This window comes from Saimiri boliviensis, chromosome 14, assembly GCF_048565385.1.
Source record: "Saimiri boliviensis isolate mSaiBol1 chromosome 14, mSaiBol1.pri, whole genome shotgun sequence".
NCBI lineage: Eukaryota > Metazoa > Chordata > Mammalia > Primates > Cebidae > Saimiri > Saimiri boliviensis.
The window spans coordinates 22626781-22641591 of NC_133462.1; the positions used below are offsets into that span (position 1 = coordinate 22626781).

At 42.7% G+C, this 14811-nt stretch overlaps 1 protein-coding gene across 6 annotated transcripts in view; it reads right to left on the reverse strand.

The window, feature by feature from the left end:
- TDRD12 (tudor domain containing 12) overlaps positions 1-14811 on the reverse strand; it is an 81259-nt gene that overhangs the window by 55658 nt on the left and 10790 nt on the right. For 4 of the 6 annotated variants that reach the window (XM_074386591.1, XM_003937313.4, XM_074386590.1 and 1 more), the window contains exons 4-8: positions 12746-12865; positions 10243-10298; positions 8877-8962; positions 7735-7924; positions 7072-7164 (exon numbers count right to left, since the gene is read on the reverse strand). In XM_074386591.1, the coding sequence (XP_074242692.1) occupies positions 7072-7164; positions 7735-7924; positions 8877-8962; positions 10243-10298; positions 12746-12865 (545 nt within the window). The remainder of the gene's footprint in view (positions 1-7071; positions 7165-7734; positions 7925-8876; positions 8963-10242; positions 10299-12745; positions 12866-14811) is intronic. The other 2 variants (XM_074386593.1, XM_074386592.1) reach the window with 1 other exon arrangement.

Sequence of the window (14811 nt, forward strand, 5' to 3'; positions counted from 1 at the left end):
CAAAAGAAATCTAGAGCAGCTACATTAACATTAAGGTAGATTTCGGAGCAAAAATACCATCTGGGATAAAGAGAGCCATTTAACAATGACTGAGGAATCAATTCATCATGAGGACATAAAAATTCTGAGCTTTCATGTACCTAATTAACAGACCTTCAAAATACGTGAAGCAAAAACTGACAGAACTAGAAAGAAAACAAAACTACTACAGTTGGCTACTTCAAAACCTCTTTCTCAATAATTGCCAGAACAGTTAATGGAAAATCAATAAAGATGAAGATTTGAACAATGCTATCAACCAGTTGAGATTTCTGTAACATTCTACCCAAGAACAGCAAAGTACATATTCTTCTAAGAATATTTTCTTCACAGAATATTTTCCAAGAGAGATCATATCCTGGCTCATAATAGGGGTCTCAATAGATATTAAAATATTCAAATCACAGGAGATGTTGGATACCATAAATTAGAATCTGGAACAACTTAAGGAGTCAATGAAGATGGACAACATAAGTAAAAAAAAGAAAAGCAATTAGAATCTCCAAGAAGTAAATGCTGTAAACTTATATTTGTCAATCTCACATTTTAAAATTTAGTGTAATTTCCAGTTTCCAGACGAACATGTAAAAAGCTTGATGGTTACCATTCTATCCTAACAAGTAAAAAGCTGAACACACTGAAAAATCAGGAACTCTTCCTAGGTCCATCCAAGTGAGGTCACAGGGCAAACTGCTGCCCCAACACTGGAGAGACTGACACGTGGACAGTGAGAGACTCAGAATGGACAGGGGCAGAAACCCAGAAGAAGAAACTGCTATGGGACCAGAAGTGAGGTGAGACACCTGAACTATAACTGACAATTTGCTGGAGGCTCATCGTGGACACCTCTGTTAATGAAAACTCCGGGGTAGGGGGCTGGGTGCCACACTTCTGTGAGTTCTATCTCCTGGAGCTCTAGCAGGTTCTCACAGTGAGTATCACAGAAAAATCACCTTGTACTTCGACAGGAGAAAGAGAAAAGTAACTACTTGGAAATACAGAGGGCTTGCTTTCCTTTCGAAAAGGGCCTGACCTTGGGAGAAACTATTGAACCAGAGCCTAAACTACTGGGATTTATGAGAAGCTTCCTAACCTAAAGGAAGGGAAATACAGCCCAATTTAGCCTTCTGGTTGGGGGAGGAAAATAACACAACTCAACCCTCTCCAGCCATCCTGTCCCACAGATGGCGGGAGGTGAGGGACACTGAGGGGCACCAGAGAAGTGAGCAGTATGCAGCCTGAGGGCACAGGCTCCCTAGAAGACTGAGTCTAATCACAAGGCTCTAGACATTTCCCAATCCCCACCCCTGCCACCGCATCATTAAAGGCCCATTTCTATGCTATCAAAATGCCCAATTAAAATCACAAGTGGCAGGAAAAGAGAAGTCAAAAGAGAAACAAAAAACCATGGGCAATAAAACCAAAGATGGTAATAAACATGGCAGGCAGCAATCCAACTCCAGTCAAGTGCCGAATGCCAACCTTCCCGTCAGCAACAGACCACATATACAATGGTGGTCTCATAAGACGTTAATGAAGGTGAAAAATTCCTACTAGCAACAGCACAGCATAATCACTATCTTTTCTATGTTGAAATTGTTTAGATAACACAGCTACCATTGTGTTACAGCTCCCTACAGCATTCAATACAGTAACATGCTGTACAGGTTTGCGGCCCAGGAGCCACAGGCTATACCATATGACCTATATGTGTAGTAGGCTGCACCACGTAGGTTGGTCTAAGTACACCCTATGATGTTTGCACACCAAAACCACCTAATGAGGTGTTTCTAAGAACATACTCCATCCAGTAAGTAACACATGACTGTATATCAACAATCACTTTAAACCCATTAGTCTTGTGAAAGTTAATTATACAAGCTAGGTCATTCTTTCATCTCCAACTAAATCAGAGTTGAGGGGCCAGAGGAAAAGTACCTGAGGCACAGAGCACCTTCTCGGCCCCACCGCTGAGGTGCTCTGCCAGAATCCCAACACCAGTTTTACCTGGTAGTTGCTGAAATAACCTGTCATGACTTTAATACTAGTTTTACCTACCACCATCACCTACCAGTCAGAGCTTGCCACCTCCCAAAAGCTTCTCTATTGTCGACGAGCTTCTTTTCAAAAGAGTATGTAAGATTTCTCTTTCTAACAAAACTCCCAACATTCGCTTTCCAACGAATGGTGCGGGAACAACTGAGCATCCACATGCAGAAAAATGACTCTAGACACAGACTTTATACCCTTCACAAAAGTCAACTCAAACAGATCAGAGACCTAAATGAAAAATGAAAAATACAAAACTCCTAGAAAATAAACTAGGAGAAAACCTAGGTGGCCTTGAGTACGGCAATAGGTTTTTAGAGACAACACCAAACGCACAATCCATGAAAGAAGCAACTGATCACCTGGACTTCATTAAAACTAAAGAATTCTGCTCTGTGAAACACACTGTCAAGCGAATGAGAGACAAGCCACCCACTGGGAGGAAATGTTTGCAAAGGGCACATGTAAAAAAGGACTGTCATCCAAAATGTGAAAAGTACTCCTAAAACTCAACAATAAAATGACAAAGAAGTCCATTTAAAATAGGCAAATCCTTGCCAGGCATGGTGGCTCACACCTGTGATCCCAGCACTTTGGGAGGCTGAGGCGGATGGATCACTTGAGCTCAGGAGTTTGAGATCAGCCTGGCCAACATGGTGAAACTCCGTCTCTACTACAGTCACAAAAATCAGCTAGGTGTGGAAGCTGAGGCAAGAGGCTTGAACCTGGGAGGCAGAGGTTGCATGAGCCGAGATCACACCTCTGCACTCCAGCCTGGGTGAAAGAACAAGACTCCATCTCAAAAAATAAATAAATAAAATAAAATAGGCAAATCCTGAAGAGACCTCTCATCTGAGAAGATATACCAACAGCAAATAAGCATATGAAAAGATGCTCGCATCATATGTCATTAGAGAAATACAAATTAAAATAGTGATATTCCACTGCACCCCTATTAGAATGGCTAAAATCCAGAACACATTCTGCAAAACAGTGAGTCTATAATTTGCCAAAGCGCCAGGTCATAAAAATCAAGGAGACTCAGGAACCACTCCAGAGGAAAGAAGAGTAAAGACATGTGTTCTCTAAATGCAACAAGTGATACTCAGTGACATCTCTTTGCTAAAAAGGGAGTATCAGGATAATCAGCAAAACCTGAATGGTGCCTGGGAGTTACATGATCACAATGTATCCGTGTTAATCCACATGCTCTGATACTTGTATTGTAGATATTTTTGAGAATGTCCTTCTTTCTAGGAAAAACTCAAGTATTGAGGAATCCAGTTAGCAACTTATTCTCAAATGGTTTGGGAAAAAAGTTCTTTGTAATACTCTCCAACTCTTCAGTAAGTTTGTGATTATTGTAAAACAAAAAAATTTATTGAGGAGACGGCTATAAACTCTAAGGAAGCAGAGATTTTGTTTCCCTCTTGTGAGTCTCTAGAACAGCACCTGACAGTGAGGGCTTCATAAATATCTGATGAATAAATGAATGTGGGTTAGGGACATGAGAGCAAATCTGCCCTAGAAATCAAGACAATGTCTAAAGCTAAGAAGTAAAATAGTAAAATGTACATAATTATTTTTAAATTTTTAAAATTTAACTACCAAAATAAACAACTTTAAAACTACCAAAATAAACAACTTTAAAAAGTGGGTTTATCTCTAGGGGACATCCTGGGATAAGAAGAGGTTGCAAAGGAAAAAATTATTTTTCACTGTAGTCCTTCTGTAATACGGGATTGTTTAATCAAATATTAGCAAATCAAGTATTAACAAAGTATTATACTTAAAAATATTAGGCAACTTCAAAGAGAAACACCAAAAACTAACAAATATAGTTGAGGTAGCTTTTCACAATAATTAAAGGGAAATCCGTACTTGGAAAAGTAACACCTAATCATTCTGTTTTTTACATGCCAATTCAGTCACACCTCACATTAGCTTTTTGTTGTTGTTCACCATAATCTTTTCTTTTTCAAAGATAAGCACAGTTCATTCCAGTACTGACTGTAGTAAGCAGGAAACAATTACTGCCCAGCAAGCTGGAAAGTAATTTTGACATATCACGCAATGGAAAGCCACACAATAATTAAACACAGTGACGTAGTGCCTGGTATTTTTATTCCTCCAACGGAAAAAGAATATAAAAGGAAAGAATACACTCCCATCAACAATAGGGGCTACCTTCTGCCATAATTCTCACCTGGACCCCCTACAGGAGGCATATCAGAATCTGAGGCGGGGGCCACTTGGGCTGAGGCTGCCACAGGCCAAGCATTGAGCCAAGCACACTACACAGATGGCCCAGTTCGGCAACTCCCAGACACCGCCCCATGTCCCAGAGAAGGAAGCAGCCTGACACCCTGACAGTCTCACATCACAGCCTATGTCCTTAAACACATTATATCGAATATATTTGACCTAGAAAGGAGTTCAGACATATACTAAGTAAAATATATTACAAAGAGGCATATATAGTAGGATTTCATTTCTGTGAAATAAAAATTTTATAAATATCCTTTGGAAAACTTTGGAAAGAAAAGCTCTACAATTTTATTTATTTATTTTTGAGCCAGAGTCTCGCTATGTCACCCAGGCTAGAGTGCAGTGGCACAATCTTTAAACAAAGATTTGTGATTTTGCAACCTCTGCCTCCCAGGTTCAAGCAATTTTCCTGGTTCAGCCTCCTGAGTAGCTGAGACTACAGGCACGTGCCACCACATCCGGCTAATTTTTGTATTTTTAGTAGAGACGAGGTTTCACCATGTTGGCCAGGCTGGTCTCAAAGGTGATCCACCCACCTTGGCCTCCCAAAGTGCTGGGATTAGAGACACGAGCCACCGTGCCAGGCCTACAATTTAATTTGTTTGTTTTTTGAGACGGAGCCTCTGTCACCCAGGTTGGAGTGTAATGACACAATCTTGGCTCACTACAACCTCCACCTCCCAGATTCAAGTGATTTTCCTGCCTCAGCCTCCCAAGTAGCTGGGACTACAGGCATGTGCTACCACACCCAGCTAATTTTTGTATTTTTTTTTTTTTTTTTTTAGTAGAGATGAGATTTCACCATATTGGCCAGGCTGGTCTTGAATCTCCAGCCTCAAGTGATCTGCCAGGCTTGACCTCCCAAAGCGCTGGGATTATAGGCATTAGCCACTGCACCTGGCCATGATGCTGCAATTTTTAAAAGTAGGTACTGAGATGACAGGTTTCTACAATTTGGGCTATTGATAGCAGCAAAAGGCAGCCAAATGTCTAGGTGGACAGGGGTGGGTCCCTGGTGAAACCCAATCTTCAAGCAGAAAACAATTTTAAAGCCTAGCTACAAGTCTCAGGTAATCCACTGACTGGATTGAGGATCTGTCTTCCCGTTTGGCATTTTTTTACTCTCATTGATCTCTACCCTTCACCTATTTCACAAATACCTACCCTTTCCTAATTGGTTTTCTACACTGTCATACCCACCTTTGAGTGGTGTGTTTACTTCAACCTTTTTTGCATACTCACTAACCAATCAGCATGCACTCCCCATTCTGAGTCCATAAAAAGCCCCCACCCAGCCACACTGAGAGAGAAACCACCCATCCAAGAAGAATGAGGTTACACTGAGAGCTTGTTCCATTGCTCAGTAAAATTCTTTTCTGCCCATCCTCACCCTTCTGTCAGCATAACCTCGTTCTTCTTGGACACGGGACAAGAGCTCAGGAACCACTGAATGCTATACAACAGGTGGGCCGAGCGAGTGGGGAGCCTCCAGCGGCCAGGCCCAGGGCTGAGCGAGGCCCAAGTGGGGGACAGGGTTTGGGTGTTGCTGTCCATGGAGGACTCCAGTTGGTAAAATGGCTGAGAAAAATCCTTTGTATCTTTCTTTCTCTATCATGAGCAACATTACCAAAGTAACTGAAAATAATTTGAAGTACAGGGAAGATTTTAGTTGGCTAAAGCTTTAATGTAGTTGTTTACTATGGAAATATTATGACCACAGGTATCAGTAAGTCCTCATTTGACGTGTCAACAAGTTCTTGGAAACCATGGATTTAAATGAAACAAAGTATAGCAGGCCCTCAAATTGTGTTGTTTCTCAAGGTTGTTTCGTTATAACATTGTTTTACTTAAGGTCAGTTTCCAAGAACCTATCCGAGACATGAAGTGAGGCCTTCCTGGACACACATCTAGCATAAGAGTGAAATGGCGGAGGAACCACCACAGTGTGAGCCAGGCATCAAAGGGGCTAATAAGTTTCACCCTCACCCAGCAATTCTAATTCATTAAATATCCTAAAGACTGGCATTAAAAACTAGGTATTTTTGCCCTTATAAGCCTATCTTCCATATTTTTATGCATCCTGTTGCCTAAGTGAAAACTCAATCATAAATATATATGTATACTCTGAGGACAGATAGTGATTACTGGTCTTATGGCTAGGCTGAAATAAATCAGTCCTGCACATGAACAGGTGCCTGTTGTGTTCTTTACGTGACAGTAAAAATTTTTTTTTTTTTTGAGGCAGAGTTTCGCTCTCGTTACCCAGGCTGGAGTGCAATGGCGCGATCTCGGCTCACCGCAACCTCCGCCTCCTGGGTTCAGGCAATTCTCCTGCCTCAGCCTCCTGAGTAGCTGGGATTACAGGCACGGGCCACCATGCCCAGCTAATTTTTTGTATTTTTAGTAGAGACGGGGTTTCACCATGTTGACCAGGATGGTCTCAATCTCTCGACCTCGTGATCCACCTGCCTCGGCCTCCCAAAGTGCTGGGATTACAGGCTTGAGTCACTGTGCCCGGCGACAGTAAAATGTCTAAGTATGAAATGCAGGACACGTGATCTCTTTCAACCTCTACATCACAATCAGTTACATTAAATTAAGAAAAGAGAGACAGAGAATTACCATGGCCCTTCTAGACAACCTTTCTAATCTTTAAAAAGCTATGAATACCTTTTTCATGCTGCCTGTGAAATAAACCACACTAGCAGAACTCACCCAGTGCTGTGGCTGTTGGCCTGACGTCACCGACAACACCCTTGCACCATGTATGCTGCAGGGACTGTGCCAGAAAATTTAAGCCACGTGAATCTGATAGAAAGAATAAATTTCAGAATTTAAGCATGAAATAAAATCCAAAATAAAAATGTGAACTCGTTCGTATACTACTTCTGCTCTTACTTTTTGCTCTGCGGTTACAGGAGAGCTGACTAGGGGACACAAGGTGAGGGGACTAAAAACTGGATGTGGATAGAAACATCGGAAACTGTTTCTACAGTCCGTGACGAGCTCTTATATTTTCACACTAAGGGTTACTTATGATAAACAGCTCTTTTTGACTCTTTTTGAAAGTGTTTAGAAGTCTGAATATTCAAAACCTTGTTTTGTTAGAATCTCTAAATTACAAACATTTGGACTTCTAACAACATAACTTGATGTTAATAAGAAATTGAGGACAGTTTTTTCCTGGTCTCAATGAACACATGTAGCACTTTATGACCTTACAATCTGTCATGGCCTCATCAGGATTAAACTTTAAATATTAAGCAGAGTCCAACTCTTTGTCTCCATGTGGGGAAAAGTCTGTACAACTTACATGTATACATTAAGATTATTAATAAAATAACATAAGGGAAGTTGATATGGTGAGAATTGACTCACTTTCCATTCCTTGAACATCTTTTTCTCGCAAAAACATTGGCCAGAGGGTAAGTGCTGGATTGAGTTTATTGGAGGAGGATGCTGATTTTAAATCCAATCTTGGTTTTTCTAAATAATCAAGGTTTTTATTCTTTGTAGGTGACATATAACAAGCATAGTTCTTTGCAACAAGATCATCATTAACACAAACCTGTAAAATTTTAAACATTTCATAAGACATAGTCAAGTGAATTTAAAGAAAATACTCAAATTTCAATTTTCAGAGAAATTATTTTATAGAACATAATCTGACAGAAACATTTGACTCCTGCTCTGGTAAACCAAATACTTCCCACTAATCCTTCTAACTGGCGTGAGGTGTTATCTCAATTTGGTTTTGATTTGTATTTCTTTAATAATCAGTGACGATGAGCATTTTTTCAATGGTATTTTATCAATATTACTTTTCTGGTTTTAAAAACCATACTGTGGTTTTGTGCTATGTTAACATCAGGACAAACTGGGCAAAGCATATCCCAAAATCTCTGTGCTATTCTGCGTCTCATCTGTAAGTCTAAAACTATTTCGAAATATAATTTTTAAAAAATCCATGGTGAAGGTGCCTTCCATGGGTTCTGAGCAGCCCTGGATCTGCCCCTTCTGTCCACATCTGTCCAGCGCTGAGCTGTGCCCTGAGCCACCTTCAGAAAGGGCAGCGGCCAAAATGCTAGCAGCTGGCACCTGGCAGAGGTAGGGACTGCTCACATGTGATATCTGCTTTCTTTCCACTTGTGATCTAAATTTTTTACAGCAAGCACATGTTGCATACAGTGAGCAAGTATGGGGGAAAGGCAGTGAACTACTGCTACAGCAAATCACTATATTTATAAAAACCACATCAAGTAAGAAGAAAACATTTCATGATAATGATAATTTCTTGGTCATTTTGAAATAAAATGCCAAAGTCATTTTTTAAAGAAATCAAAAGAAGAAAATACAGACCTGGCTAACTTCAAATCTAAGGCAGACCTTAAGAAATGAAGACAATTTCTATGCTGTGGGAACAACAGTGCTTTTAGTGTTTTTCTTGTCATTTTTTGTTTTATTAAAGTAAAATTTTAAATCATGATAAAATATTTTAAAAATACAGTTCTTTCACTTACTTTTTCATCTTTTATAGTTACATAAAGGTAAACCTCAAATGTATCTTCTTCCACCGCACATAATCTGGCTTCCACCTGTGTAGTTGCTAAATAGCATAAATAAAAACACAAATTAGCTCATGTTAAGAGTATATTTGAAACAATCATGACTATTTCCCACCTAGTAACCTCTGCTAACCACTTAAGAGTGCCCAAATGGCTTCCTCAGGCAGGACCCAGAGGGAGCATGTTAGGCAAAGGCTCTCCTAATTGTGGAGTGGGTCACAGGTCCTGTCCCTATCAACAGGTTCCTGTGCCACCCCATGAATACCTCCTCAAGTACAGCTCCTGGTCTTCTCTTCTCCTCCACTGCCTTCCAAACCCAGATTTCCAGTCCCAAGCCTTCATGTGAGATCCGCTGTACCCTGCAAATCCCCATGGAGTGCAGCACCTGGCTACTCCCTTAGAGACTCCAAACCCCATGGGCAGCTGCATCACTGCCAGCTACCAGGCACAGTGCTAAGTCCTTTAGAAACCTTCTTTCACTGAGTTTTTACCACCACCTTCAAGGTAAGTACAGTGGTCATGTGACCGGCAAGGAGACCAGGCTCAGAAGCCTGAGCCACAGAGGACTAGGTGGCCGGCCTCCTCCAGACCCACATTCTCATCTCCCAGCAGCCCCTGTGGCTCACAGGGGCCAAAACTCCAGTCCCAGTGACCTCCCAGCCTCCCACTGCTCCCAGGTCAAAGGATCTGGCTCCTCCTCTACCCAGATGATGGCACAGCACAGGAGAGGAGCCAGGACCCAATGAGGTACCAGGCAGTATCCCAGGCATTTCCTCCCCACCAACCCTCTCACTAAAACCAGGTATCTGACTGCCGGGGTTAAGACAGATGCCACAAAAGACACTGTTTATAGTCACTGATTTAAAATAAAAGAGCACACAAAATTGGTTGCTGAAGACATTTTATGCATCTTAAATTAGCAGTAATGATTATTACACAAGAAATATCCATTTACTATCTCTTGCTCGCTAAAAATGCTAGGTTTTTCATCAATTGCTGGTCCAATAAAAACCACATGAATTTATTTTGCAGCACCGCAGCTTTTATGCCAACTAAGAGGCAGGCATTATTACTGTGTAGGGGTTCCCCTGCACAAACAGCCCCCAGCTGATCTCAGCTGTCAATTACTGACATCCACGCCACTATGGGTGCAGAGTTACTGTGGCACTTGAGCTGGAAGAAGCCCCAGGTAGCTTAGGGAACCCCTCTGAGGAGGGCCGTTCGGCCAGCGGTGGCATCTCCAACTCTCTCCAGCAGCAGAAGCTGGGGCCTCTGTGGGTGTCACTTCCCGGCAGGCTGCAGTGATCAGGCACTGGCTTACCTTTGAGAAGGTTCTGAAAGTACTGAACAGCTGCACTGTCCCACTTCCTGGCAGGTCTGGAACAGTGAACAGATGCAACTTCATTACATAAAAATCTGAGGCCAGCACACCATCAGCATTTTGTAAAGCACGCACCAGACATTTCTCACACTACATATGGAACACGTGATGCAGATGATGGGACACCTGGCGCTGGCCCTGCTCTAGGGGTGAGGATCCCACTACATCCTGCAACATGCTCTTCTCAAAACTGTCAGGCCGGGCGCGGTGGCTCAAGCCTGTAATCCCAGCACTTTGGGAGGCCGAGGCGGGTGGATCACGAGGTCGAGAGATCGAGACCATCCTCGTCAACACGGTGAAACCCCGTCTCTACTAAAAATACAAAAAATTAGGTGGGCATGGTGGCATGTGCCTGTAATCCCAGCTACTCAGGAGGCTGAGGCAGGAGAATTGCCTGAACCCAGGAGGCGGAGGTTGCGGTGAGCCGAGATCGCGCCATTGCACTCCAGCCTGGGTAACAAGAGAGAAACTTTGTCTCAAAAAAAAAAAAAACAAAAACAAAAAAAAACTGTCACCTGCACGGGTGCAGACTCACAGCACAGAGGCCCCAGTGAGAATGACCTGTGCCCACCACTGTACTGCCTGTCACACCGCCACCATCCCCAGCCACCTGGGACAAATCAGCCTCCCCAACCAGAACACAAGCTCCTGGGGCAGGGATCCTGAGCATGGGGTGTCTAGCACAGTCTGACACAAAGAGGGCACGTGTGCTGGCATACCAACACTCTGACAGGTAGGCATGGGACAGTCAGCTACTATCTTTGTTTCATTTTGTTTTTTTTTTGAGACAGGGTCTCACTCTTTACCCAGGCTGGAGTGCAGTGGCACCAACACAGCTCACTGCAGCCCTGAACTCCTGGGCTCAAGCGATCCTCTCCCTCACCTCAGCCTCCTGAGTAGTTGGGACTACAGATGTGCATCACCATACCCAGCAGTGAAAAAAAAAGTTTATTTATAGAGGCAGTGTCTCGCTATGTTGCCCAGGCTGCTCTAAAACTCCTGGGCTAAAGCGATTCTCCTGCCTCAGCCTCCCTAAGTGCTAGGATTAAAGGTGTGAGCTACTGCACTGGGTCCCAGCTACTATGGACTACGGTTCCTCACTCTGCTGACCCTAGAGCCCTCTCACTGGCTCCCATTTTACCCCTACCATCTTGTCTTTCTACAACTTTCTTTTGCTTTGCAAAAAAAACAAAAACAAAAAAAAAACAAAAAATCTTGCAGGCAAAGTTGTAGGCAGTGGGGAAGGAGGAGAAACTTGTTAGCAAGGAGAAAAATAAAATGTAAGGTCAGAATGATGTTCTATGCCTCTTCTGTTTTTATGTATCAGAGACGCCCCCACTATCCTCCAAAAATTGTTTTAAAGATCAAATGAGATAATGTACATAGAACACTTAGCACAGTGCCTGGACATAATCATTACTCAAAACTGTCAAAACTAGTAGTTATTTTTATTTTTATAATAGAGGTATTAAGCAATTCAAGAAAATTACAAAGGATTTCTAAAAGGCAGTAAAGACAGTAGTTCTAAAACCTTGTTACACACAGATTCACCTAAAAATTAGCTTTTTTAAAAAAAGCGAAAGCGAGTTGATTACTAATAACACAAGAGAAAACTCAGTCTAGTGTATGAACAGTTAAATCAGCCAGTCTCTCTCTCTCTCTCTCTCTCACACACACACACACACACACACACACACACACACATACACACACAGAATAATCACATCAGCCAGTCTCTCTCTGTCTCTCTCACACACAGAATTATCACATCAGCAGGGCAGGGCAAGGCAGGGCAGGGTGAGGGAAAGGAGAGGAGAGGGGGGAGGAGGGAGGAGTGGAGGATGAGGGGAGGAGGGAGAGGACTGGAGGATGGGGGGAGGGAGAGGAGGAGGAGGGAGGGGAGGGGACAGGAGAGGAGGAGGGGAGGGGAATAGAGGGGAGGGGAGGGGAGGGGAGGGGGTTGGGAGAGGGGAGGGGAAGAGAGGAGAGAAAACTTAGCTGGGTGTGGTGGCATGTGCCTGTAGTCCCAGACATTCGGGAGGCTGAGTTAGGAGGGTTGCTTGAACCCAGGAGGCTGAAGCTGCAGTGAACCATGATCATGCTACTGCACTATAGCCCGCACAATAGGGTGAGACCCTGTCTCAAAAAACATGTGTGTGTACACACGTATATAATGCTCCATGATTCTGCCTTATGAATATTTTTCTTTACAGTTAATTTATTACTTTTTGTAAGTTTGAAACAAAGGCAAGAAGCACAGAGCTAGGCCTGCTCCAAACTCCTGAACCACAGCAAGGTCAGACAAACACTGACTCAGAAGCCGCTCCTGAGGAACACAGAGGCCTCCTGCTCAGCACTTCTACAGAGGAACTGGCTTCATAGAACACCATGCACTTGACAGAAGGCTTTTACTAAGGATTCAAAGGACTTAAGCTGTACTTACACGATGTCAGTACTGTCTTCACAGAAGTCGATGTGTAATGTGACAGGCTTTGTACAGTACAGGCTGAATTTTTTTGCTCTGTAGGGAAGCTGCATAAACGATTCTACTGCAACTCGGATGCTAAAAAGTGAAACAGAAACAGCTCCATTATTTAGAAAACTATATACAACATATTCCATTAAAGTACACCTATTTTATTAATATACTTAACGTAAAACAAAACACACAAAAAATAATTATTTCTGTTTCTAATGTAGCCATCAACAGTGCTTGGAGACATTTGGCCGAGAGGGAAAAACTGTTTCTTGGGATGTTGAAAAAAATCAACTCCTTTGACACATAAAGCACCGATATGGTACACAGATAGTGTATCAGTGAAAATGACATTTCATGACCTAGGGGTAGGAGTTTAGGAAAAAAATGTCTAATAAGGCTCCTGGCCGGGCACGGTGGCTCACGCCTGTAATTCCAGCACTTTGGGAGGCCAAGGTGGGTGGATCACCTGAGGTCAGGAGTTTGAGACCAGCCTAGCCAACATGGTGAAACCCCATTTCTACTACAAATACAAAAATTAGCCAGGCGGGGTGGCACACTCCTATAATGCCAGTTGCTTAGGAGGCTAAAGCAGGAGAATCGCTTGGACCTGGGACTCGGAGGTTGCAGTGAGCCGAGACTGCACCACTGCACTCCAGCTTGGGCAAAAAGAGAGCAACTCGGTTCAAAAAAAAAAAAAAAAAAAAAAGTCTAATAAGGCTCCTTAGGTGAACAAATACTGGATACCAATGAACAAATCTGTAAAGCAAACTCTATTCAAGATTTTCTAAATATCAATCTCAACGTATGACCAAAATTACCTTAAAAGTTTCTGTAAATAAACAGATGTTTAATAGTATTTGCCAACTTTGCACAAAAGAGCTGCAGGACTGAGATTTTAAAATTATAAGTTCAGCAATTTAATTTCCATTCTTCTTCAGCAAAAGAGCACTTTATTTTTACATTTTTTTCTTTGTAGAGTGTGGGTCTCACTATGCTGCCCGGGCTGGTCTTGCTTCAACTCCTGGCCTCAAGTGATCCTCCTGCCTTGGCTTTCCAAAGCACTGGGATTACATGCTTGAGTCACTGCTCCTGGTCGAAAAACCACTTCCACATACTGTTTCCACATGAACTGGCTCTTTTTCCAGGGTTCCTACTGTGCCCTGTCTGGGCAGCCTGGCCATCTTATGTCTCAGACAGGTTAGAAAAAGGTGGCTGCACTCATGGCCCCTGAAGCGTCCTCAAGCTCTATTTAAGCATATGATTTTCTCACCCAAAACAAACTAAATGTAAAATACCAAATGCAAAAAGAAAAGCTCTCCAGTTAAACACAGTAATTGTTTTTGCAGCAATTATGGTTGTATGAAATGCAGGATCACAAGCTCAAATTCTTACAGTAAGTACTGCAAATTCCCAATGTCTGATAAGCACTTCTGCCATGACATTATTCTACTCAATAGACACTGGTGGCTCACACCAGTAATCTCAGCATTTTGGGAAGCCAAGGTGGGTGGATCACCTGAGATCAGGAGTTTGAGATCAGCCTGCCCAACATGGTGAAATCCTGTCTCTACTAAAAATACAAAAATTAGCCAGGCATGGTGGCACCTGCCTTTAGTCCCAGCTACTCGGGAGGCTGAGGCAGAAGAATTGCTTGAATCAGGAGGCGGAGGTTACCGTGAGTTGAGATCACACCACTGCACTCCAGCCTGGGTGACAGAGCAAGACTTTGTGTCACCAAAAAAAAAAAGAATAGACACACCTCTTATTGCAATCCAGTCTGTTTGGTATTGCTCTTTCTTCAATGGAATCAGAATCCTCGTATTTATTAAACTGACATCCTCTTACTCTGGGATGGGAAACTATGGAAAAATCATCACAAAACACCGAGACTGAATTGTTGCTGGTGTTTTCTAATGAGCTATGACACGTGGTCCCAGAAGGAGTGAAGGCTGAACAGCACTATTTGGCACCAGCTCATTCTGAGCGGTCTCCCAACCTCACTGATGGTCACACCCTCCCTCTCTTAAGCA